The following is a 26,955-nucleotide window of genomic DNA, read 5'->3' on the forward strand; positions in this document are numbered from 1 at the left end:
AGACTATCAATGGAGCGAGTGAGCGCTTCCACCTTAACATCACTAAGGGTCGAACTTGACGTCGTGGAAGGCCTGGGTGTATCAGAAGTGTGCGACCGGACTTGGAACGGAGCAGGAGAGCGGTCTGAACTCCCAGGCCCCTGATCAGACATGCTACCCACACCAGATGCTGGGATGTTACAATAAGGATGGCAAATAAAAGTGTGAAAATTGCACAGCCTGTTTTCAAAACTCTTTTTTTGTATGCCTCAAGCTCTGAAGGGTTAAAGCTCACCCTTAGAGAGAGCTACCCCAGAGCTGCAGGGCAAATAATTTAACTTAATCAACTGGGAGAAGCGCCCTCAAACACAAGGTGTTTCCCCAGGAAAAGAAAAAACAACCCTAAAGAACCATTCTGTTCAGAAGGGGTTAATATCACTGCAACTAAAATACTACACTGCCTACTAAGGTCAGCGAAGTAAATAGTTTCAAAAGAGAAGCGGTAGCGCTGACTAGGTCTCTCTAGCAGGTTAGCCAAAGTGAAAAACGCCGTCAGGGAACCTCTGCCAAAGGCAGAGGGAACTCACCGATACCGCGGCGACCGCTCCTCCTGAGTGTGTAGCGGTGGAGGGGGGAGCAGAGAGCAGGAGGTGCCCGATGGAACTCGGAAGCCGGAGGGGAAGCAGGGACTGACAGCGCGCGCCCAAACCAAGAGCTTCCTGCCTGAGATATGACGGCAGGAAGCCAGGAGACGCTAAGCCACACCCCCGACAGCCCGCGCTATTCAAGCAAAAGCGCGCTAGACCGAGAGCTTCCTACCTCTATGAAGGCAGGAAGCAAGAAAAGAAAAAGCGTGCGCTAATAAAGAGCTTCCTGCCCCAATGATGGCAGGAAGCCAAAAACTTAAAGAAAAAATGTGCGCTTATACAAAAAGCTTCCTGCCTGATACACAGCAGGAAGCTAAGCAATGTGGGGCCACAAACATTACTGGCCTCCGTCTCTGCTCCCCCCAGTAAAGGCAGCGTCTGCAATAGACAAAAACACACAGGCAGTCACACTTATAGAAACGGCGGCTGCTGCCGCAGCCGTTAAGGCACTCTTATACAAAAGAGCACTTACCCGGCTGAACGCCACACAGATCCTCAGGGATGTGTGGCGCCGTGGCCCTTTGCTCCCCCCTACGGCGGAACACGCAGGGACCCCCAGATGTGGTGTGCGCCTCCGCCAGGGAGCGCCCTGTATCCCCCGGGGCCGGCAGGCTTATGTGGGGACCTCCTCAAGGGGTACACAGAGCCGCCAGGGGAGGGTCAGGGGTCTCAGTAGTGCCGAGACCCCCTGAGACCTCTAGACCACGGGGGGTCCAGGTCTCGCTGGATATAAAACAAAAAAAAAAAACAAAAAAAAAAAAAAAACTCTTCTGAGGAGCTGCCGAGGCAGCGACTATCCTCTGAGACCTCAGATAAAAGACTGGAGAACATGGGAGTAGGAGGAGCCTTTATACTGGAGGGGCCGGTCATCACTTTCTAATCTGAGGTGAACTATCCTATGGGGCTCCGCCTACCCACTAAGTAATGGATTTGTGTCTCCCTTCCTTCCCTTCTGCTGCTTAAAATATATGTATATATATTTTTTTTTCTCTACCGACAGCATGCCAGAGCTTTAAGAAGCAGCTCCTGGCATCCTCAGCTGTCTTTTAAAGCACTGGGAGTCTCTCCCATAGTGCCTGCGGTGACCAGGCACCCCCTCCTCCCCCGCACGGCAGACCCAGAAGCTCATAAGGACGCCGCTGGGCCGCACTTCCATCTGTCGCAACAAGGAAGGGGGGGGGGGGGCAGCAAAGCACCTCAGCGGGCCCCAACCTCTTCGTCTGGACCCCCCTAAAGGCCCACTGCGCATCAGGGCACCGCACCAGGCAAGGCAGGGGACCCCCGCTGCCTGGATCGGACTGGCCGGGCATCCCACGAAGATCATCTTCAGGCACCCCGCAGGTATGCCTCCTCCGGAACTGTAGGATCCCGTCAAGGACAGATCCCCTCTCCGTGGTGCCGTCATGGGGGGAAGGAGAAATTAGTCTATACCAGCTTACTACTCATGCTGCAGTTCATGCTGAGCCAACAACACATTTATCTTTTCTGCACAGAAGTGAGATTTTCTCCAGAACAGCATTTCTACAAAGCTAAAGCAGACCATCTTAGTTTGGTTGCAGTCAGATTGAAGCTACAAAAATAAACCCAGTATTAAGCATTTTTTTCGTACAAGTCTTTCCGCATGCGTTTCTTTTATTTATAGACAAGACTATTACGTTATAAAAACAAAGTTTATTTCTAAAGAAATGTCATTTTTCATTTCAAATTTTACACCAACTCCAACTGTAGCAACACAATGCTAAGAACATTGTCAAAGGTATAGCATAGTGGATATGTTTAATCATGAATAAAACTAAAAATGACGAGACCTAAAATTAAAACAAAAAACCCAAGGGAAAAAAAAAAAAAGCTAGTAGAGACCGCAAGACAACAATGTAAAAACAATGCACTTATTCTAGAAGTCGCAAATAGGTATCAAAATGAAAAAGGAGGCAAAGGAAATGCAGAGTGCATAACAAACAGGCTTGAAGAGCTGGTGGTGCCACTGATTGTACAGGGTGAGGCTATGGATCAACTATACACAACAGGCTGAAGAGTTCATCAGGGAGTGGACTTAAGATTCTTCCTCATTTACACTGTCCCCTTCATCTTCTCCTTCTTCTGTTTCTTTGTCACCATCTTTTATTTCTTCAAGCTTAAAAATAATTAAAAAAAATATAAAAAACTTAGGTTTAACATTTAACAGTTTAGCTTGAGAGAACCATGGCAAGCTATGTTCACACATTACGTTTTTGCTGCATTTCTCTCTGCAGGCAAAACCAGCTCTCGGCAGTAAATGAGCTGCTTACAGGAAACAGTTTTTGCAGGTACATTTGTCTCTTGTGCATGCTGATAAAAGTTGGTGCTTATTAGATGCAGAGCTCTCGTGACATAACCACCTCACCTGAACCCTGGGAACATTAGTGCCAACACCAGAGGCAAGTATAGGTGTTTTTAAACAGGGTTAAGCATTCACACTGAGAAGGGGTTGTCCAAGTAGTGGAAAACCCTTTAAAAGGGTTGTCCAAGTAGTGGAAAACCCTTTAAAAGGGAATCAGTCACCCCTCTGGGTGATATCAGACCTCTACTATGGCCATACCTGGTAAAGAAAAGTCAGTCTATAGATACCTGTATGGTCCATAATAGAGGTCTGATTGCAGCGAAAAACACTTTAAACAATTCTATTTTACACAGGCTTGGCATCTGGGGGACGCCAAGCCTGTGGAAAAAAAGAATTGATTAAAGTGCTTTTCTCTGCAATCAGACCTCTATGGGCCATACAGGTATGTATAGATTTACTTTTCTTCACCCTGTATGGCCATAGTAGAGGTCCGATATTGCCCCCCATGTGAAATATCAGACCTCTACTATTGCCATACAGGGTAAAGAAAAGTAAATCTATACATACCTGTATGGCCCATAGAGGTCTGATTGCAGAGAAAAGCACTTTAATCAATTATTTTTTTAATTGGATTCAGCAAAATGGCAGCCTTTGGTAATCTTTTAAACCATACAAGGCCATCAAAATGTAAAGTAAAAAATATATCCTTAGAGACACCTTACAGGCCCCTCCGCATCACCAGTCTGGTTCTCACCGATGCAGCATGAGATGCCCAGGAGAGTAAAAGGTTTTTTTTTTTTTTTTAGATCTCTTACGTTTATTAGACCCTTTAGTGACCCCAGAGAATAAGGGGTATCAAATTCATGGAGAATAACTTTGTATATCAGATTTCCAGGGAAAATCAAACAGAATTTTAATTATTTGATCTGCTTAGCTCTAGCAACTACCAAATAAAGTTACAATATTTAAGTCCTTACTGTGTCTTCTCCCTGATCATCATCATCCAGCAGGTCTCCCTCTTCTCCCGATTCACCAGCTTCCTCTGCCACCATTTTCACACTTGTTTCTTCTTTCTTTACAGAGCTGATACTCTGATCATCATCTAGTTTGGTCTCTGTAGTAGGAAAGGTTTTCACAATCACACTGCTGCACAGTAGCCAACATACTGCTTTTAACCATTTAAATTAAGACCATGTCATGCTACAAATCTCAGACATTAATACAACAATTTACCTTGTTTTGACTGCTCACGCTCAATACGTTCCAAACTTTCCAGAAGGGAATCCACCCTCTGCTTTATCTGACTGAGCTCCTTTTTAATGGTCTGTAGATCATCTCCCTTCACTGTATTTAAGAAAAGAAAAAAAAAAAAGCTTAGTTAGACACTTTAATACAGAGGGAAATCATGTTTTTTTGTATTTAGGCATCTAAGGGCATATTTAAATGGTACAGCAGTTTAATAATTTTAATAGAGAAAATCTTAAGGTACTCCAAATGTAAAACATAACTCATTTGGTATAAAATGTCAATTAGCTGCATCAGTTCCATTACACCATCAGAAAGGAGTAGTTTGAGAGTACCATTAGTGAAGAAACACCTTATGTAAAAAAAAATTTTTTTTAATAAAAATATGAATAAATATATCTATCCACCTATCTATTAAATACTGCGATCCGCTAGCTAAATTTAATTTTTTTTTCAGGGATCCACAAAGCTTTCCATAGTGCTATACCTACCCTTATTTGCCATCTCTGCGCTCTACATTGTAACAGTGATTTAAGACTAAACTTCCCAAACACCTTGGTACTGAATTAGTTTCCCTCGACTATCGTCTCCTTTCCCCCAGTATTACATGCCTTTATTTCCCACACTCCTGGCATACTAATGCACTTAATAGTGCCTGAAAGACTGGTTCACACAGCTTTTGCAAGTATTAGCTTTTTATTATTAAATACATACAACTGGGTTGAACCAGGGTCCAAATCAAGAATTTTAACTTGTGCGTCAACCTCAGTTTCCTCAAGCTGCTAGCTCTTGAAAACTGAATCCTCACTTCTATCAATTGAATTGCTAACTAGTTTTAATTGGGCTGAAGTGGGATTTTGTGAGATGTGCACCATAAATTGAAGGGGGTTTCCCCATGAAAAAGGACCTTTTAAATAAATAGATCTTGGAATACTAAATATCTACAATTTGATGCGTTTTAAATAAAATGTTCCTGTGCTGATTTAATCTTATAAATGTGCCCCTGCTGTGTACTGTGTAATGTCTGTCTGACCGTGCAGGAACACGGTCTGATCATACCACAGCTCCTGGGCAGGGAACGACAATAGTCCCACAATTGTAGAACTTATTACTCCAAGATCTATTGACTAAAATGAACTTTAACTTTTTTTGTGGGAAAACCCCTTTAAGGGCTGATGAATATGTTGACACTGATTGAAAACAAGTTTTGTTCACAAAACCATTAAAAATTCAGTGCTCACATCTAGTAGACTTTGAAGACCCACCACGCTGACCACTCTTTGAGTTGAAACCACTCTTCCCACGACGTGAGGTATTTCCGGACACTCTCTGACGTTTTGAAGGTACAACAGCTCGAGCTATTGGGGGTGGTGGTGGGGGCACACGGGCTGCAGTATAGCTGTAAGAATAGTAGGCAGTAGTCAAATATCCTGTACAGTGTTACATCTGCAAAGCTTTCATACTAAGAGGCCATTCACATACGTGTCATAATAGTCCCGGTGAAAATCATAGTCCAAATCAAAGGAAGACCTAAAAAGACAAAGCACAGAATGAAAAAAAAATAAAAATTTAGGAATGAACACTACTGCACAGAGTTTGCATGTCCCCCCCCCCCCACCAAGTTTGCATGGGTTTCCTGCCACACTTGAAAGACATACTGTTATAGAACCTAGGTTGTCCTCAATGGGGACTGTGATAATGGCTGTAAAGTGCTATGGAATGATGGTGCTATATAAGCAAGAAAGTCCCTAAATTGTGTTTTAGCAGAAACATGTTCATACTAGAACCATTCACTGTAAATGTTCTTCGGGTGTTTGAAAGATGTTAGTCCGGGCAGATAAATGCATGTGAACTTTTTCACATCTGACAGTATGTTTCAAACCAGAGAGGAAAATGGGACAAGGCTACTAAACGAAAATATTTTTGTCCTTCTGTAAGACAGTTTGTATTTTTTACTAGTCAAGCAAATATCTATAATTGCTGAAAGCACCCTATGGGCTCCCATAACCTACAAAGTGTTTTTGATGGAACTTAAACCTCTTGTAGTCATAATAAAACTTTCAAGAGAAAAGACAAAAAAAAAAAAAAACAACAGCACTACCCCCTAGATCCCTCTACTGGTAGTGCTTAGTTCCCAGCACTTCTTCTAACATGGCATGTGACAGTTGTAGGCAGTCATTCCAGAGGTCACTGATTGCATTTTGGTTATGCAGAGTTGTTACCTCTAAGAACCACATGCCGTCCAAGGCAAGTTAGGAAAGGTACAACAGTGGGGAGGGGAGCTGGAAACTGTAGGGAATGTTTTATATTTAAATATCATGCTTGGCCACTTCTACATGAAGGGGTTGACAACCCCTTTCTAAAGTTGCAGTGTAACACGGAAGCTTCCTCAACCCATATATAACTCACCCATACATATCAGCTGCTGATCGCTTGATTCCTCCTTTTCCTCTGTTCACTTTGGGCTCAGCAGCCAAGTTGATATCTGAAAGAATGAAACAAAAGAAACGCCACTCTATAATGTGTATATCGCAATGGTCAAAGTTTACTTAAAATAAAATTATATATTTACAGGAAATAGGTCTTGGAGCTCTAAACCAAATGAAAATTCCAGTTTGGCTGTTAAATAAGTTTCCAGATTCAAAGCCATAAAAGACATTCACAAAAAATAGACAATGTTTTACACATAAACATTATGTCCAAAATGTCAACCAAAGACCATATAAGCTACTAAATGCCTTTGGAGGAAAAAAAAAAGAAAAAGAAAAAAAAAGTATATACTGTTTTCCAGTCACTCACCCAGGACCTGCCCAGCTATCATTCGTCCATCCTCCCCTGCTACAGCAGTACGGGCAGTGCGTTCATTGTTGTATTGCACAAATGCAAAGCCCTTGTGTACGGAGCAGCCCACAATCTTGCCATATTTAGAAAAGATTGCTTCTACATCTCCTTTCTTCACCACTAATGTGTTTAGGTTCCCAATAAATACTCTGGAGTTCAAAGAGCGAGGGTCTGTTTTATTAGTGACATTGCTCGCCATGTCTCTACTACTATCTACAGTAGCAATTTGGAACCCTAGAAAAAAAAAATAGAAACTATTTAAAAACAAATTTGTTAACAAGAAACTTTATGAAAAATAACTGCTGAACGTTGAAGGCACATTAACCTAATAAGAGTAAGAAACATCTCGTGTGAAAACCTAATTTGTGTTCAACAAGTCTTACCTACAGATAGATGTGTGGGCAAAATGATCATTTATACTGTAATTATCTAAGTGTGCCTATATGCAGCGTTATGCCACATGGCAAACACCACACACCGTTTACAGCAGTTTAGCGGCAAATACAGGTGATTCACTTGCTGTGAAACAAGGTGCCGGTTTTTTTTGCCAGTAGCGGTTAAATTGAATGCTAAATGTACAGGCACTCCAACAGCCAAAACACAAGTTGTATCTGTATTAAAACAAAGCTCTCAGGTCACTAAGCTAACTTATCAATATTTTGGAAAATCCCTGCCAAATATAGAGCTTCTAATAAAAGGAATAATGTGATGCAAAAGTATTCAGAGCCTCAGTGTTAAAAAAAAAAAAAAAAAAAAAAAAAAAAAAAAAAAATCATGCGGTGGCATGTCATATATTGGAATCTAGAATTTTTTTTCTGCATCTTATGCTTCAGGCAAAACAAAAAAAAAAAAAAAAAAAAAAAACTTTTGCCATAAAGGCAAAGAATAAACTAGGCCTGAGTCCAGTGTAAAGTAGCTCAGACAAAAAGGTGGGACCTAGCAAAAACCTAAAAGGCCCAATGCATATTAGACTGAAGCGTGCTAAACCCACTGACAACAGCAGGATAAGATGCCAGCCTAATGTGTATGGAGGTTCCCAGACTCTCAATAGGTGTCAAGGAGAGAAGGATCTCTACAGGAGATAACCACCATCAGGATTCTGGCAGTGGTTCTTGGAGAACACAGGAGCACTAAGGAAAGCACCTGTGTATGGATAGGACAGTCCTGCTGACAGCTATCTAATGTGTATGAGGGTCTTAACATATATGGCCTGTTAAAGGGGGTTGTCCTATGAACAAAGCACCTTTTACACAGATTTTGGAATAAAAATAATCTCCACAATTGGAAGAGTTAATAAAATGTTCCTGTGCCGAGAATCTTATAAATGTGCCCGTGTACTGGCAGTGTCTCACCGTGCAGGAACATGGTCCGATCATACCACATCTCCTGGGCGGGGTGGGGGGAACAGACCAGACAGCATGGGATCACAGCTGCTTTCCGTGAGGCATTTTTTTTAACCCCTTCAGGACATAGGTACGGCATAGGTAGTGTCCCGGCATCTGAGACTGCATCTTTTCAGGGACATGACAGCTGATTTAATCAGCCATCATGTGTCCCTAACAGCCATGGGTGGAATCGCGATCTATCCGCGGCTGTTAACATTAATTGCCGCTGTCAATCTGACAGCGGCATTTAACTCACGCTTACAGGAAGCATGTCACAAACTGCACCCATTGTCACATGATTGTGGGGCGCCGGCGGTTTGGCATGACAACCACATGCCACAGTGCTCGTCATTGCAGATCTCCCATGAATGGTGGCCCGTGGCCAGCGTTCATAGATGGTGATTTCTGCAGGGAAGTGTTTTACATCTCAGAAGGCAGCAGCTGTGATCCCCTGCTGTAATGTCTGTATACTCTTTAGCTGCCTCCCCTGCCCAGGAGATGTGGTATGAACAGACCATGCTACTGCACACAGTCAGGGACATCCATTACACAATAGGGGCACATTTATAATATCTCCGCAAAGGAACATTTTTTTTTTAAAACTCGTTTGTGGAACTTAATCCATGATCTATTGATTAAAATGTACTTTATTCATGGGAAAACCCCATTTAAATTGCGTTGTGACAGCGTTGGGTATACATTTTTTCAGTTTAATGAACAATTGATCATTTGAACTCTATTTTAGGGCATTTATATGGCACACTGGAGAATGAGTGTATGAAAAGGTTAAGGAGTAACAGTAGTTTTAATATTTAAGAAATCAATAGTACACATGAAAATAAGCAACTTTAATGTATCTTAATCAGAGAAATCTGCTTCTTTCTATGCCAAAATTGGTCATTATCAAAATTCTTAATTCTGGAGGTAAAATGTGTATTCTGTGAAGACAGACTTTCCCATTAAGGAGATAGAATCTTATCCGTAAGGACGGCCATCTTCAATATATGTAGAAGTGAGAGGAGTGGGGCCGGAGCTCTGCCTCTAGCTCTTCCATCTACATAGAATCTCATCAGTAGCAGCTGTCTACTCCAGTGTTCCCCAACTCCAGTCCTCAAGGCCCACCAACAGATCATGTTTTCAGGATTTCCTTAGTATTGCACAGGTGATGGAATTATTGCCTGTGCAGGTGATGGAATTATCACCTGTGCAACACTAAGGAAATCCTGAAAACATGACATGTTGGTGGGCCTTGAGGACTGGAGTTGGGGAACACTGGTCTACTCACATCTCAGTAATGGGAAAGTGTCACTGAATACACATTTTACCTCAGAAATTAGAATTCTGATAAAAACTGATCAATTCTGGCAGAGAAAGAAGATTTCTCTGAGGAGATATATTACAAAGCTTCTAATCTTCATGTGTACTATTGATTTATGAAATAAAGATTAAAACAACAGTTACTCTTTAAAAGACTGATTGGCATCATGTGATGGCACCTTCCTCCTGGTCAGAATGAGAGGTCTCCATACAGGTTGAAGAAGCCATTATGAGGCCAATAAAGCAGGCTTGTATGCCTATTTCTACCTATGTACCAGAGAGTCTTCTAATCAGTGGTGCCAAGCAGCATAGCAGCTGCAGGAACACCCACTATTTCCATATACAAGGCATGTTACATTGCAGTACATTAGGTGTGCCTTTTAACCCCTTCTCCCGAAAAGACTATTCCATGATCTTGTGCTGGCCATACACATTAGACAGTGGTCTCGACCGCCATTTAGCAAAATATTAATGACTAATAAGACACCTTTGGTGGCAATCTTCCAATCGAAAAACTTTCATGTCAAAAAGTTTGCTTGCAAACATAATAGCATATTCCTTCAATAAGTACACCCTTATCAAATGTTCATGGCCAGTGAAAGATGGAATACATCAGCTCTCTGAAAACCTTTAAGCTGCACTCACATATCCATGTATGGACAGCAATACCCATAACCACAGGTCTTTTGAGACTCTGTTCAAGTGAGGAGACCTACAGTAGTAAAGGGATTGCGCTCTGTACATGGTTGTGCAAATGCAGCCTTAGGCCGGATTCACACATCCATGTGTCAGGGTTTGAGTAAGGACTAGCCGCACGTCTTGACAAACTCACGAGCCTCCAGGGCTTATACGAAGCTGTTGAGTTAAGGTCAGGAGTACCACACCTGGTCCGTGTTTGGTTAGTAATACATGGATGTGTGAATCCAGTCTAAGTCTGCGGCTGAATTACGACTTTTCCAGCAACGTACGTCACGTCCAAATAACACCACAATATACGTGAACATGGTCGTGTTGAGCAAAAGTTGCGCCAAAAAATAAAATATAAAAGAGTGTGTGTATATATATAAAAAAATTTGCGAGTTACAACATGAACATATTCAATTACGTCATGGTGTGATGTAGAGGTGGAATAATGTCATTTTTGTTGTGCATTGTGGCCAAAGTCACCATTTAGCACATTCAAATGTCCTCAGAGTTGCTCTGTAATTACAGACAAAACTTTTTACAATTATGAAATAAGATACGAGCAAGTCTGAGGCAAATAAACTGAGGGGCCTTGGTTAACAGTAACATGTCATTGATGTACATTTTTTTACCTTATTAATCAACCAGTCTTACCAGGCATCAGTAGATTAACTTGTCAGTGGTCTTTCTCCGTTCCCTGCTGCAGATTGTCAGCGGTTGGGCAAAAAGGTATGGGAGGTGGAGTGGGGAGGGGCAGGGAAAGGGCCTAAATGAAGGGACATTAACTGCAACTGTCAAAAATGCCACTGCCCACAATGGTAATGCACAGTAGGAAAACATCACACGTGTTCCAACAGCATTACTAAAACTTTACGAAAGGCTTGAAAATATTTAAGTTATAGCTGTATAAAGTAAAACGTACAACAAAGCAAGAAAAATTGTAACATCTACACATTGTAACTGGGAGAAATTTAAATAATTTAGCACAAAAATTGTAGATTAAGCATAATTAAAAATTATAGACTTCTTCCCAATCCAACCCCCACCATGAAAAATTAAAAAACAAAAATAAAAAAAATATAAAAATAAAAATTAAAACAGTGAAAAAAAAATTAGCATCTGTACCAATATAAATACACACAGTTTATATAAAAACTATAAAAAATTAGAAATACAGCAATGTTAAAAAAGACCAGTAAGGTAGGAAAAATTTAAAAAAAAAAAAAACAATTTAAAAACACAGGAAATGCGAGACTTACTGTAGTTGGGAGTTTCAAAAAAAATTCTTCGCTGTGAAAAAAAAAGGAAAAAAATTATGAAAATAATCCAAATCAGGGAAAAAAAAAGTTGTAGAGAATTTCAGTAAAAAGTCCACTTAAAAATACTAGCAATTCTTAAAAATGATTTTCTTGTAAACCGTCACTTGTCAACATGATCAGGTAATACACCCCAAAAATTTTGCATTGAAGGGATGGGAAAGGGAGGGTTGGGGGTAGACAGGAGGTGAAAGGTTGTTCTGAGCACTTAAGTGCAGCATTCGGTTCTTCTGTATTACGTAAAAATAGTTAAAATTCATAATAGCAGCAGATATTGGAGAAGTGATAAGATTAAATTTTCCCCAAGTCTCCCAATGGTATGGTGCTTGAGCATTCAGGCTATTGGAAGCACCTGGACTGCTACATGTCCACTTCTCTATTGGCAACAACAAGAGATAGGGGGAGGGGAACGTATTTAAGTTCTTTCAGAACAGGTCAGGGAAGGTAGAGGGGGAATTTGGAGAACTGCTGCTCAGATCTCTGTCCTGTGAAAAGGAGAATGGGAGAATAGTTTAGATTCAGGGAAATTGGAATAAAAAGGTATACTTTAGGGGGTAAGAAGGGGGAAAAATGAACATGTAGCACTGCCTCCATCCAAACAGATACATAAAGAACACACGAACTAAATACTGCACATACCCAATTATGAATTACATGTGTGAAAAACACTGATGTACTTCAGAGATCAGAGAGTGAGAACAGTCAATTCACCCTTAAAAAAAAAAAAAAAAAAAAAAAAAGCCTGAAGCTCCCCAAGAAACCAACACAAGAACACATTTCTTAGAGATTTCATGTGGGATAAAGAATAAATCCCTAATTGTTGAACTTTTAGGCTGTGTGCCCACTATGCGTTTTTCAAGCGTTTTTGATGCGGAATCTCCGCTGCAGAAACGCTTTAAAAACGCTTGGTAATCCGTGCTCCATGATCCCCAATGAAAATCTGTATGTTCTGTGCCAATGCTGCGGAATTTTCCGCCGCGGGTTTTCCTTGCGGAAAAAAACGCAGCATGTCCATTATTTGTGCGTTTCTGCATGCGGATTTGAGGTCCCAATGCACTTGAAAAACGCAAGTCAAATCCGCATGTAAAAACGCATGTAAAATCCACAAGCGTTTTTCACTGCCAAGAACATGCAGAAACGCTGCAGAAATTTTCTGCTTCATTTCTGCATAGTGGGCACATAGCCTTAGGCTATGTGCCCACGTTGCATTTATGAAGCAGAAAATTTCTGCTGCATAAATGCAAGTCCTCTCCCGGAAAAATGCATGCGGAATTCCGCACGCGTTTATCGCGCGTTTTCCACATGCGGAATTGCCTTGCGTTTTTTATGCATTGGACTAAGGCAATTCCGCTTGCGGAAACGCAAAATTAAATGACATGCTGCGGATTTTTGAACGCGGCATAAACGCTGCGGAAAAATCCGCAGCATGTGCATAGAACTTGCGGAATCCCATTGGGGACCATGGGGTGCGGATTACCATGCGTTTTTCAAGCGTTTACGCTGCGGAAATTCCGCAGCATATACGCTTGAAAAATGCTACGTGGGCACACAGCCTTAGACTTTCAAAGAAAATAGAATAAGGCTATGTTCACACATCAAGGTTTTTCCTGCGTTCACTTTCTGCAGCAAAATCTGATCTCTTGCCAGGATTTTTGTAGCAGCGTTTTTTTTCCACTGTCCTTTCGTCTGCTATGCATGTACATAGAGTTCAGTGAAAAAAAAATCTCATTCTGGTGTATGCACAAAAAAACGCTGAAAACTTGGCACCTGCTTTCTTTCAGTGTTTTTTTCACAACCCATTACTTTCAGTGGGTGAATAAACTCTGAAAAAAGTGACATGCTCCAGCTTTCAAACAAATATGCAAAGCACAAAATCATGAAAAAAAAAACAACAAAACATTGTGTGCATGAGATCTCTGGAATCTCAGACTTTCCTGGTACTGCAAAAGGCAGCTGAAAATTTGCATAAAAAGACATAAAAAAACCATGATGTGTGAACATAGCCTTAAGGAAAGTTTGTGTTTGATTCATTATAAAGGCTGAAGAACAAAGCACCAGTGAGGGCTCTAACCAGATTCAGCAGAGCATGCCAGGTCACATCTGGCAATTTGTTGTAGGGTGGTAAAGGACAGCAACCCTAATGGATATGCATCAGATCACATTTTTAGGATGCAGTCAAAAACCATGACGGGTAAAATTAAATGGTAGGTGTCAACTGGATAAAAGATTAAGGCTATGTGCCCACGATGCAGAAATGCTCCGGATTTTTTCCTGAGCGTTTCTGCATCTCCCTGGCAGAAAAAAAAAATGCATGCGGATTGCACATGCATTTTTCCTGCCAGGGACATGCGGATGTGAAGTGTTCTTCACATGCATTTCCGCATGCGGGTTGACAAGAGCTTTCCAAGCGATTTTAGCATCACTTGGAAAGTCCCTGTCAACTTGGTCACACTATATAAATCCATGCAAAAGGCATGGATTTATATACTGTGACCTAAAGAATGGTAAAAAATAAATCTATACTTACCTTCCGATGGCCCCCGCAGTCTTGCGTCGCTCCGTCCTGGCTTGCCGGCAGCTTGCAGTACACTACACTGAAGGACCTGTCGTCACATGACTGACGTCAGCGCAGGTCCTTCAGTCCACCGCGAGTTGCCGGCAAGTGAAGACAAGGAGAGCGGGGGCCGTCAGAAGGCAAATATAATAGTTATTTTCTTTTTTTTTTTCCACACCAAGCGTTTAAGAGTTTCTGCAGCGTTTTTTGCCGCTGCGGAAACGCTTAAAAAAACGCATCGTGGGCACATAGCCTAAGATCTGACCGCTTTAAGGCCTACATGCTTTAAGACTATGTGACAGTGGGAGCACATGACCGCAAGTATGATTTGCATACATGTGGTCACATGTCGACTAGATGGACAAGGTCTCACTCAATATAACTGTATGGAGCAAAACCAGTTACAATCTACTCAGAATGTAGCCAGATGTATGTAAACAAAACATACTCCGGAGAATCCTGACAGTGCTCATGATGTGAGGATTCACAAGTCTACAGTGACGCTGTAACTGTAGACTTGTGACATAAGGCTGGACAACCTCTTTAAGCCCCACCGATCAATAGGACAGGGGAATCCTGTCTCCATGGTTCCTCCTCACTGATCACACACAGTAAGGCCAAGTGTTGTGTGTTTTTAATGTTTCACATTTTCTAAACCAATTAGATACATTAAGTTAATTGCATTACATGTTTTTAATCGTATTTTTCAGCTTAAGTCATGTTGCAGATAATACTTGTTTTGGATATTTCCTCTTGGATTTGATAAAAAACTATTGATCAAGTTATGTGCAGATTACATTCGTTTTTAGGGCATTTCTGCTGTGGAAATGTAAGAAAAATGCATATGCACTGTATCAGCAAATTTTCCTCACCTCATTCAAGTTTATGGGAAATTATGCAAAGGAAAACATTTAGCGCAAGAATAATCAACAGGTTGCAGATTTCAAAAATGCATTACAGGTCAGGTTATGCAGTGAAAAAAAGCATAACAGGCATGAGACTTCCATAAATCCAATACCGTTCCAGAAGAGTAAGATTCTGTGGGTTTTTTTTGTTTTTTTTTTTTTACACGCAATGCAAATAAACCGTGTCAAAAACACACCAAATACTCAATGTGTGAAGTTAGAATGAAGGAGTTTGAGAGGTCCCACACTTTAGACTTTCAGCCAATACTGTTAAGGGCCCTTAGACCAGGGGTGCAGTCTTTTTGATCCTAGAGCCACATTGTCAGATTGACCCAACCCAATAGCCCGCAATATATTATAAATATCTAATAGGTCCCTACTCCGGTTTAGGGTCCCACATAGGATAGAGATCCCTTTCTCTCCCATTCGCAGTCCAGAAAGGAAGAGACCTTGGATTCAGCTTTCTCGACTGTATTTTATGGAGGACACAGAACAGTGTTTCCATGAAGAATGTCAAGGATGGCCCACATAGTGCACCATTAATAACCCATCCAAATAAGCGCTATACAAGAAAGTAAAATAAAACAATGCAGTTTGACACTTCTACTTCCTTATATGAAAAATACTTTGAGCAGCCACCACTGTCCAGTAGGTCTGCAACAAGATTGTTGAGAGCAGTAAGAAAAATGTCAAAGTCTGAAGATATGTGCACACAGCGTCTTTTAGACACCAACATAGCTTTTGAAGCAGAAGATGCTCCAGGAAAAGGCAGGCTGAAGAGCCTTTGCAGACATTCCATATATAAAAGCAGTGGCTCCCAAGCAGAAGCCACCAGAATGGGCAGGTCATTCTTAGCCACTTCACAGCTTTCAAAGCCTGAAACTGTTAAAAGTGACCAAAAAAAAAAAAAAAAAAGAAGTTATGTGCACATAGCCTAAACATATGGACACTGCCAAACCAGGGTGAACATTTGGGTTCGGAGAGGTGGCCATCAGCTATCTAATGTACATGACCAGCTTTTCAATACACTTTTTTCATGCCCCCAGTTCACTAAAGCAGCGTACATTCACAAAGACTCTCTACTGAACATATCTCCTCCATTTCTGCCAATTGCACAGACTCAATGGAGCGGCGGTAAGCAATAGGGGCTACCTCTCAATTTAAACAGGGAAAAGCCCTGTTCTAAGGATGAGTGGAGGTCCCAGAGATCAGCAGGTTATTACCTATGCACTGGGCTAAAGAGATTGACCCACCATCTCATCCCCCCCCCCATCTATCAATGTCAATGGCTGCTCACTCTCCCCAGTCCCGCAAGCTCGCTGCCTCGGGGTAACCCTGGACTCTGATCTCTCCTTCAAACCACATATCCAAGCCCTTTCCACTTCCTGCCAACTCCACTCAAAAATATCTCCCAGATCCGCACATTCCTGAACCATGAATCTACAAAAACACTAGTGCATGCCCTCATCTCCCGCCACCTCCTGCTCTGTGGCCTCCCTTCCAACACTGTCGCACCTCTCCAATCTATCCTAAACTCTGCTGCCCGACTAATCCATCTGTCCCCCCGCTTTTCCCCACCACTCCGTCAAAGTCTTCACTGGCTCCCCATTGCCCAGAGACTCCAGTTCAAAACCCTAACCTTGGCATATAAAGCCATCCACAACCTGTCTCCTCCATACATCTATGACCTAGTCTCCCGGTACATACCTACTGCAGCCTCCGTACCTCACAAGAGCTCCTTCTATACTCCCCTCTTATCTCCTCTTCCCACAATCGCATACAAGATTTCTCCTGTGCATTCCCCCTACTCTGGAATTCTCTACCCCAAACACATCAGAAACATTCAAAAGGATCCTGAAGCCCTACCTCTTCCGACAAGCCTACACCCTGCAGTAACCCTCACCCCACCATACTGCTGCATGACCAGCTCTGCCCTCTCCTACTGTATCCTCACCCATCCCTTGTACACTGAGCCCTCACAGGCAGGGTCATCTCCCCTCCTGTACCAGTCGCCATCACGTTTTGTTCCAAGATTATTGTAGTTTTTGTATGTATACCCCTTTTTCACATGTAAATCGCCATGGAATAAATGGCGCTATAATAAACAACTTGGCATCAGCGATATGGTTTTGACCAGGGCTGTGGAGTCAGTAAGCCAAACCTCCAACTCCCTCATACATGTCTCATGTTTAAGTGATAAATTTACTGCAGCACAGATTCACCTCAGCTAAAAGTCTAGACCCTTAGATCGGGAATAGGACATGTCATAACTAGTGTTGAGCATTCCGATACTGTAATATCGGGTATCGGCCGATATTCGCGGTATCGGAATTCCGATACTTTTACAATATCGGATACCGGAATCGGAAGTTCCCATAATGCCTGCGCTCTGTAGTGTCTGTGAAGGATGACAAGTTGGATGGCAGCGCGATCCAGCCTGTCATCAGAATGCCATCCCAGCGGGGGAGAATTCTCCTGATTGTTTAAAAGCCGGCGGGCGGTATAAAGCCGCCGGCTTTTAAACAATCACACAGCCCCATACTGCTTCCCCGCAGCCTCCCACCCCGATCCTCCGCTCCCCTCGCCACCTCCCATCCCGATCGTAAGTTAGGACCGGGCGGGGAGCGCAGCTCCAAGGAGCGGGGAGTGAAGGACCCGGGCGGGGAAGCCGGCAGTGAAAAGACTTCACCGCCGGCTTTCCCGCCGGTTATTTCAAATGAACAGCTGAGGTATCAGGTGATGCCGATCAGCTGTTCATTTGAAGTCGCCGCGGTGCCCTCAGAGGGTTCATGTGAGTTCATGCTTGACTGCATGAACTCACATGAACTTTCCCACGGCCGCACAGGTCAGCCTCACCTCCCAGACCCGTCATGATTAGTGTGTGTGCGGGGTGTGTGCGCGATGTTTGTGCGGGTGTGCGCGGTGTCTGTGCGATGTGTGCGGGGTGTGTGTGCGGGGTGTCTGTGCGATGTGTGCGGGTGTGTGCGTGCAGGCAGACATAGGCCGATGTGACACTACTACTCCCATCGGCCTATGTCTGTCCCCCGTCCACTCCTGCCAGCAGGATCAGCTCAATGGGAGCAGTAGTTCCCATCAGACTGATCCTGCTATTTAAATTGCCCTACTGTGTCCCCAATAAATGTTAAATACACGTCATTGGTGGCCAGTGGTTACCTAAAAGAAATTAGTTCATACATTACCTGTCGCCGATCGCCACCTAAAATAAAGTAAAAAATAAAAAACTACACCTATACTCACCAAGACACCTAATTCCCCGAAGCCATCGATCTCCTGTAATAAAATATAAAATAATAAACCACAACCTTATCCTTACCCCTCCGTAGTAGTCCACGAGTGTCCCACGAAGATCTCCAGTTCAGAGCAGCCACATAGAATGTGACCGCTCTGAACCGCTGCCGCCGCTAGAATGACAGCATAAGCGGGTTCACCGGAGTTCAGGCAGCGCTGCTCCGGTTAGCTGCTTTACGGCCCTGCTGTATAGTGAGAAATTCCCACGGTACAGCAGTGCCGTAAAGGAGGTCTCCGGAGCTGCGCTGACTGAATGCACTCCGGTGACCTCAGTCAGTGGCTCCCGCTGCCGGGAGCGGACGTGTTCCCGGCAGCGTGAGCTTACAGCAGCCATGCACAGCTGTCACCATCTCCAGATGTGACAGCTGTGCATGGGAGATCAGCGCAGGAACGTGGACAGGTAACTATTATTTTTAGTAAACTAAGAATTAAATAAAATTGTGTGTTTTATTTCAAATAAATTATTTTTTTCTGGGTGTAGTGTGTGTTTTTTCTTTTTAACACTTTGTAGGTTAGTAATGGGGGTGTCTTATAGACGCCCATCATTACTAACCTGGGCTTCATGGCAGCTGGCGCTGACATGAACCCCACCACTATTACCCCCTGCCACCGCACCAGGGCAGCGTGGAAGAGCGAGGCTAAGTGCCAGAGTTGGCGCATCCTATGGATGCGCCATTTCTGGGGCGGCTGACGACTGGTGTTTCTAGCCTAGGAGGGGGCCAATATTCATGGCACCCTTCCTGGGCTATTAATATCAGCCCCCAGCTGTCTGCCTAGCCTTTGCTAGCTATTAAAATAGGGGGGACCCCACGTCATTTTTTTTGGGGGGGTCCCCCATTTTAATAGCTAGTAAAGGCTAGGTATTCAGCTGGGGGCTGATATTAGTAGCCTGGGAAGCTCCGTGGGTTTTACCCCCTTCCCAGGCTTCAAACATCTGCCCCAGCCGTCTGCTTAACCTCCGCTAGAGACTAAAATTATGGGGGATCCCACGCCATTTTTTTTTTAAATAAATCCATTATTTTAACACTAAATGACATTTGAGGAGTTAATAAAGATGCAGTCCCTAAATTATTATTTATTTTTTAATTAATTTTTCCCAAAACTTTTGACGTGGGCTTCGCCATATTTTTGTATGCCAGCCAGGTACAGCATCCAGCTTCTATGAACGCGCCATTTTCCGGGGCGGCTGCGGACTGCAATTTTCAGCGGGGGGCAGAAAGCTTGGGCCTCCCTGCGCTGCAGATTCCATCCCCCAGCTGCCTAGTTGTACCTGGCTGGACACAAAAATAGGGAGAAGCTCCACGTTTTTTTTTTTTTTTAATTATTTCATGAAATTCATGGAATAATTAAGAAAAAAAGGGCTTCCCTATATTGTTGTGTCCAACCAGGTATAAATAGGCAGCTGGTGGTTGGGGGCAGCCCGTTCCTGCCTGCTGTACCTGGCTGGACCCAAATATAGTGCAAAGCCCCACGTCAATTTTTTTTAAATTATTTCAGGAAATTCATGAAATAATTAAAAAAAAATTATGTGGGGCTTCGCCCTATTTTTGTGTCCAGCCGGGTACAACAAGGCAGCTGGGGGCTGGAATCCGCAGCGCAGGGAGGCCCAAGCTTTCCGGGCCCCACCCGCTGCAAATTGCAGTCCGCAGCCGCCCCGGAAAATGGCGCGTTCATAGAAGCGCCATCTTCTGGCGCTGTACCCAACTCATCCAGGGCCCTGGTGCGGTGGCTCACTGGGTAATAAAGGGGTTAAGGCCAGCTTGGCATTATCAGCTGGCCCTAAGCCCGAAATTCATGGGGTCACGCCAATATTAGACATGACCACCATGAATTTCTAGTAAAGTATTTAAAAAAAAAACAAACACCCAGAAAAAAGTCCTTTAATTGAAATAAAGACACAATTCTTTATTGTTCTAAATTAAACCATACTTACAGTCACGCCCATTCCAGCTGAAGCCAACGATCTCCTGCAATAAAAGTAAAATAATAAAGCAACCTCATCCTTACCTTTCCATGGTTCCCAGGACAGCTTCAGCTCTGCTACATCGAGATGACAGGCTGGACCGCAGCAGAACGCTGCCATCCAGCCTGTCATCCCGCAGACACTGAGAAGCGCAGGCATGCTTGCGCTCCTCAGTGTCTCGCTGTGACGGCATCCAGATGAGCGGAGGTCATGTCCAATGAACTCAGCTCACCTCATGCACGTCACTGACAGCGTGGGAAAATTCTCCTGCACTCAGCGCTTCAGCGTGAGAATTTTCCCACGCTGTCAGTGACGTGCATGAGGTGCGCCGAGTTCATTGGACATGACCTCACCTCATGCACGTCACTGACAGCGTGGGAAAATTCTCACGCTGAAGCGCTGAGTGCAGGAGAATTCTCCCACGCTGTCAGTGACGTACATGAGGTGAGCCGAGTTCATTGTCGGCTCATCTGGATGCCGTCACAGCCAGACACTGAGGAGTGGAAGTATGCCTGCGCTTCTCAGTGTCTGCGGGATGACAGGCTGGATGGCAGCGTTCTGCTGCGGTCCAGCCTGTCATCTCGATGTAGCAGAGCTGGAGCCGTCGTGGGAGCCATGGAAAGGTAAGGATGAGGTTGGTTTATTATTTTTCTTTTATTGCAGGAGATCGTTGGCTTCAGCTGGAATGGGCGTGATGGTAAGTATGGTTTAATTTAGAACAATAAAGAATTGTGTGTTTATTTCAATTAAAGGACTTTTTTCTGGGTGTTTGTGTTTTTTTTAAATACTTTACTAGAAATTCATGGTGGTCATGTCTAATATTGGCGTGACCCCATGAATTTCGGGCTTAGGGCCAGCTGATAATGCCAAGCTGGCCTTAACCCCTTTATTACCCAGTGAGCCACCGCACCAGGGCCCTGGATGAGTTGGGTACAGCGCCAGAAGATGGCGCTTCTATGAACGCGCCATTTTCCGGGGCGGCTGCGGACTGCAATTTGCAGCGGGTGGGGCCCAGAAAGCTTGGGCCTCCCTGCGCTGCAGATTCCAGCCCCCAGCTGCCTAGTTGTACCTGGCTGGACACAAAAATAGGGCGAAGCTCCACGTTTTTTTTTTTTAAATTCATGAAATTCATGGAATAATTAAGAAAAAAAGGGCTTCCCTATATTGTTGTGTCCGGCTAGGTACAAATAGGCAGCTGGTGGTTGGGGGCAGCCCGTTCCTGCCTGCTGTACCTGACTGGACACAAATATAGGGCGAAGCCCCACATCAATTTTTTTTAATTATTTCATGAATTTCCTGAAATGATTTAAAAAAAATTGACGTGGGGCTTCGCACTATATTTGTGTCCAGCCAGGTACAGCAGGCAGGAACGGGCTGCCCCCAACCACCAGCTGCCTATTTGTACCTGGTTGGACACAACAATATAGGGAAGCCCTTTTTTTCTTAATTATTTCATGAATTTCATGAAATAATTAAAAAAAAAAATACTTGAAGCTTCTCCCTATTTTTGTGTCCAGCCAGGTACAACTAGGCAGCTGGGGGATGGAATCTGCAGCGCAGGGAGGCCCAAGCTTTCTGCCCCCCCCCCCCCCCCCCGCTGAAAATTGCAGTCCGCAGCCACCCCGGAAAATGGCGCGTTCATAGAAGCTGGATGCTGTACCTGGCTGGCATACAAAAATATGGCGAAGCCCACGTCAAAAGTTTTGGGAAAAATTAATTAAAAAATAAATAATAATTTAGGGACTGCATCTTTATTAACTCCTCAAATGTCATTTAGTGTTAAAATAAAGGATTTATTTTAAAAAAAATTGACGTGGGGCTTCGCCCTATATTTGTGTCCAGCCAGGTACAGCAGGCAGGAACAGGCTGCCCCCAACCACCAGCTGCCTATTTGTACCTGGCCGGACACAACAATATAGGGAAGCCCTTTTTTAAAAAAATTATTTCATGAAATAATTAAAAAAAAATTGACGTGGGGCTTCGCACTATATTTGTGTCCAGCCAGGTACAGCAAGCAGGAATGGGCTGCCCCCAACCACCAGCTGCCTATTTGTACCTGGTTGGACACAACAATATAGGGAAGCCCTTTTTTTCTTAATTATTCCATGAATTTCATGAAATAATTTAAAAAAAAAATGCATGGGGCTTCGCCCTATTTTTGTGCCCAGCCAGATACAACTAGGCAGCTGGGGGCTGGAATCCGCAGCGCAGGGAGACCCAAGCTTTCTGGGCCACCCCCGCTGCAAATTACAGTCCGCAGCCGCCCCAGAAAATGGCGCGTTCATAGAAGCGCCATCTTCTGGCGCTGTACCCAACTCATCCAGGGCCCTGGTGCGGTGGCTCACTGGGTAATAAAGGGGTTAAGGCCAGCTTGGCATTATCAGCTGGCCCTAAGCCCGAAATTCATGGGGTCACGCCAATATTAGACATGACCACCATGAATTTCTAGTAAAGTATTTAAAAAAACAACACCCAGAAAAAAGTCCTTTAATTGAAATAAAGACACAATTCTTTATTGTTCTAAATTAAACCATACTTACCATCACGCCCATTCCAGCTGAAGCCAACGATCTCCTGCAATAAAAGTAAAATAATAAAGCAACATCATCCTTACCTTTCCATGGCTCCCACGACAGCTTCAGCTCTGCTACATTGAGATGACAGGCTGGACCGCAGCAGAACGCTGCCATCCATCCTGTCATCCCGCAGACACTGAGAAGCGCAGGCATACTTCCACTCCTCAGTGTCTGGCTGTGACGGCATCCAGATGAGCCGAGGTCATGTCCAATGAACTCAGCTCACCTCATGTACGTCACTGACAGCGTGGGAAAATTCTCCTGCACTCAGCACTTCAGCATGAGAATTTTCCCACGCTGTCAGTGACGTGCATGAGGTGAGCTGAGTTCATTGGACATGAACTCGTCTCATCTTTATGCCGTCACAGCCAGACACTGCAGAGCGCAAGCATGCCTGCGCTTCTCAGTGTCTGCGGGATGACAGGCTGGATGGCAGCGTTCTGCTGCGGTCCAGCCTGTCATCTCGATGTAGCAGAGCTGAAGCTGTCGTGGGAACCATGGAAAGGTAAGGATGAGGTTGCTTTATTATTTTACTTTTATTGCAGGAGATCGTTGGCTTCAGCTGGAATGGGCGTGATGGTAAGTATGGTTTAATTTAGAACAATAAAGGATTGTGTCTTTATTTCAATTAAAGGACTTTATTCTGGGTGTTGTGTTTTCTTTTAACTTTGACTATGGGGTTAGTAATGGGGGTGTCTTATAGACGCCTCTCCATTAGTAACCTGGGCTTGATGTCAGCTGGCATTATAAGCTGACATCAACCCCAGCCCTATTACCCCCTGCCACCGCACCAGGGCAGCGTGGAAGAGCGAGGCTAAGTGCCAGAATTGGCGCATCCTATGGATGCGCCATTTCTGGGGCGGCTGACGGCTGGTGTTTCTAGCCTGGGAGGGGGCCAATATTCATGGCACCCTTCCTGGGCTATTAATATCAGCCCCCAGCTGTCTGCCTAGCCTGTGCTAGCTATTAAATTAGGGGGGACCCCACGTTATTTTTTTTGGGGGGTTCCCCCATTTTAATAGCTAGTAAAGGCTAGGTATTCAGCTGGGGGCTGATATTAGTAGCCTGGGAAGCTCCGTGGGTATTACCCCCTTCCCAGGCTTCAAACATTTGCCCCAGCTGTCTGCTTAACCTCCGCTAGAGCCTAAAATTAAGGGGAACCCCACGCCAATTTTTTTTTAAATAAATCCTTTATTTTAACACTAAAATGACAAGTACAGTAATCAACACTATCACTGTACTTCATATATATGTGACTGACATGTTTCTATCTATCTAATCTATGTGTGATTCTCTATTCTTTCTATTCTAAATTGTCGGGTACAGATGCTGAATTGCCGGCCGGCTTTCTTAAAGAGACGGTGCATGAAAACACTATTATTTTTTTAAATAAATCCTTTACACTAAATGACAAGTACAGTAAGCAACACTGTCACTGTACTTCTTATATATGTGACTGACATGTTTCTATCTATCTAATCTATGTGTGATGCTCTATTCTTTCTGTTGTAAATTGTCGGGTACCGGTGTATGCCGCTGATGAATTGCCGGCTTTTCATGTCATTCTACATTATTCTTAGTTGTTTTACTTCATGTAGAATTAACCTACAAGGAAAGAAAGGGTTTATTTTCATTCCGATATTTGTGTCCCATTGACTTGCATTGGTTTCCGGTATCGGAATCGGCGATATCCGATACTTTTTGGGTATCGGCCCGATCCAATCCGATACGATATTTCCTGATATCGGAAGGTATCGCTCAACACTAGTCATAACTTTCCCAAATTCTTATGAAAAAAATATTCCTCACAAACTTCATTGGACTACTGTACCCAATTTATTATATATTTTAGGAGTTGGTCCATTTTATACCGACTCCCAACTCCACAGCCCTGGTTTTGACCCCATTACTAATTATGCTACAACAACCTGATATCACAATAGTTTCTAGCTTTTTGGTTGTGAACGCTGCTCAAACCCGTAAAAGCTCAGTAAAAAGATTAAAATAGTGTTCCATGCCATTCATGAAATCAAAACCTGCAGCACTGTACAATCACAACATTGGGGTGAAGAGGGGCTCATGCCAGTTTCAGTATGACAGCCCTATATAAACATCACCCAACATCTGCGAAGAAGAAAAAAAACAAAAACAAAAGCTTCCAGCAGTAAAGTAAGCAACCAGTGAGCCCCATGCCAGTGGCAAAATGCAAACAGACCTGGAAAACAGTGTCAGGCCTAGCCGTATATACGCAGTCCGTAATCAGGGAGGAGGATGGGGGAGTGTCAGGCCTAGCCGTATATACGCAGTCCGTAATCAGGGGGGGGTGTCAGGCCTAGCCGTATATACGCAGTCCGTAATCAGGGGGGGGGGGGTGTCAGGCCTAGCCGTATATACGCAGTCCGTAATCAGGGGGGGGGGGGGGGTGTCAGGCCTAGCCGTATACACGCCGTCCGTAATCAGGGGGGGGGGGGGGTGTCAGGCCTAGCCGTATACACGCCGTCCGTAATCAGGGAGGGAGGGGTCAGGCCTAGCCGTATACACGCCGTCCGTAATCAGGGAGGGAGGGGTCAGGCCTAGCCGTATACACGCCGTCCGTAATCAGGGAGGGAGGGGTCAGGCCTAGCCGTATACACGCCGTCCGTAATCAGGGAGGGAGGGGTCAGGCCTAGCCGTATACACGCCGTCCGTAATCAGGGAGGGAGGGGTCAGGCCTAGCCGTATACACGCCGTCCGTAATCAGGGAGGGAGGGGTCAGGCCTAGCCGTATACACGCCGTCCGTAATCAGGGAGGGAGGGGTCAGGCCTAGCCGTATACACGCCGTCCGTAATCAGGGAGGGAGGGGTCAGGCCTAGCCGTATACACGCCGTCCGTAATCAGGGAGGGAGGGGTCAGGCCTAGCCGTATACACGCCGTCCGTAATCAGGGAGGGAGGGGTCAGGCCTAGCCGTATACACGCCGTCCGTAATCAGGGAGGGAGGGGTCAGGCCTAGCCGTATACACGCCGTCCGTAATCAGGGAGGGAGGGGTCAGGCCTAGCCGTATACACGCCGTCCGTAATCAGGGAGGGAGGGGTCAGGCCTAGCCGTATACACGCCGTCCGTAATCAGGGAGGGAGGGGTCAGGCCTAGCCGTATACACGCCGTCCGTAATCAGGGAGGGAGGGGTCAGGCCTAGCCGTATACACGCCGTCCGTAATCAGGGAGGGAGGGGTCAGGCCTAGCCGTATACACGCCGTCCGTAATCAGGGAGGGAGGGGTCAGGCCTAGCCGTATACACGCCGTCCGTAATCAGGGAGGGAGGGGTCAGGCCTAGCCGTATACACGCCGTCCGTAGTCAGGGAGGGGAGAGTGATTATGAAGCTCCCGATCACCAGCACACACGTGTAGGCCGCATGGAAGGGTCACGGCTGCCACCAGGTATAGCTAGGATTGAGCGTACGCAGACACACGCATCGTCTCTACAGCGATTTACACGAGGGTAATGGACTCCAGGCAGCCGCTCTGGGGTAAACCATTAAAGCACCGGCGCCATCCCCCCTCAGACCACCCCGCACTGTACGGAATAACGGCGCTCCCTCACACGAGGCGCAGTGGCTGCTCCGCGGCCTGTGCACGGAGGCCATTTTCTGAGCCGTCTGGGCTGGATGACTCACCTCTTCCCACCGCTCTCCTGCTCAGCGCCGCTGAGAGTCTCAGGCTTCAGCGAGTAGAGGAAAACACGGATAAAAGCTGCGGATACAAGTAGGCTCGCTAAGAGCTAGAGGGAACCGTCTACTGCTCACTGCGTCTCTAGCACAAAATGGCGGCCACACAATCTCCTCGACTGTACCGTTTGGTTGGAAGGAAAAAAAAAAGAGGACGTAATGAAAGACTAACGCGCACTCGAAAGCCAATTGGATAGGCGAATCGCCAGT

At 44.6% G+C, this 26,955-nt stretch overlaps 1 protein-coding gene across 4 annotated transcripts; it reads right to left on the reverse strand.

Moving 5' to 3' along the window:
* Positions 1-2,277: 2,277 nt before the first annotated feature.
* On the reverse strand, positions 2,278-26,911 carry HNRNPC (heterogeneous nuclear ribonucleoprotein C). 4 transcript variants are annotated; one of them, XM_073671198.1, is made up of 10 exons: positions 26,695-26,911; positions 11,678-11,708; positions 11,073-11,184; positions 6,991-7,266; positions 6,601-6,676; positions 5,674-5,721; positions 5,457-5,590; positions 4,180-4,290; positions 3,924-4,060; positions 2,278-2,760 (listed from the first exon to the last, which is right to left on the reverse strand). In XM_073671198.1, exons 3-10 carry the CDS (start codon positions 11,077-11,079, stop codon positions 2,680-2,682), a joined length of 870 nt encoding a protein of 289 aa, XP_073527299.1. In that variant the 5' UTR covers positions 11,080-11,184; positions 11,678-11,708; positions 26,695-26,911; the 3' UTR covers positions 2,278-2,679. The 4 variants fall into 4 exon arrangements, with proteins under 4 accessions (XP_073527299.1, XP_073527298.1, XP_073527300.1 ...); XM_073671197.1 differs by having other exon boundaries at positions 5,433-5,590; positions 26,695-26,910; XM_073671199.1 differs by lacking the exon at positions 11,073-11,184 and having other exon boundaries at positions 5,433-5,590; positions 26,695-26,910.
* Positions 26,912-26,955: the final 44 nt, after the last annotated feature.

Source organism: Phyllobates terribilis, unplaced genomic scaffold, assembly GCF_046119375.1.
Source record: "Phyllobates terribilis strain yellow unplaced genomic scaffold, ASM4611937v1 Scaffold_1__5_contigs__length_1240528914, whole genome shotgun sequence".
Taxonomy (NCBI): domain Eukaryota; kingdom Metazoa; phylum Chordata; class Amphibia; order Anura; family Dendrobatidae; genus Phyllobates; species Phyllobates terribilis.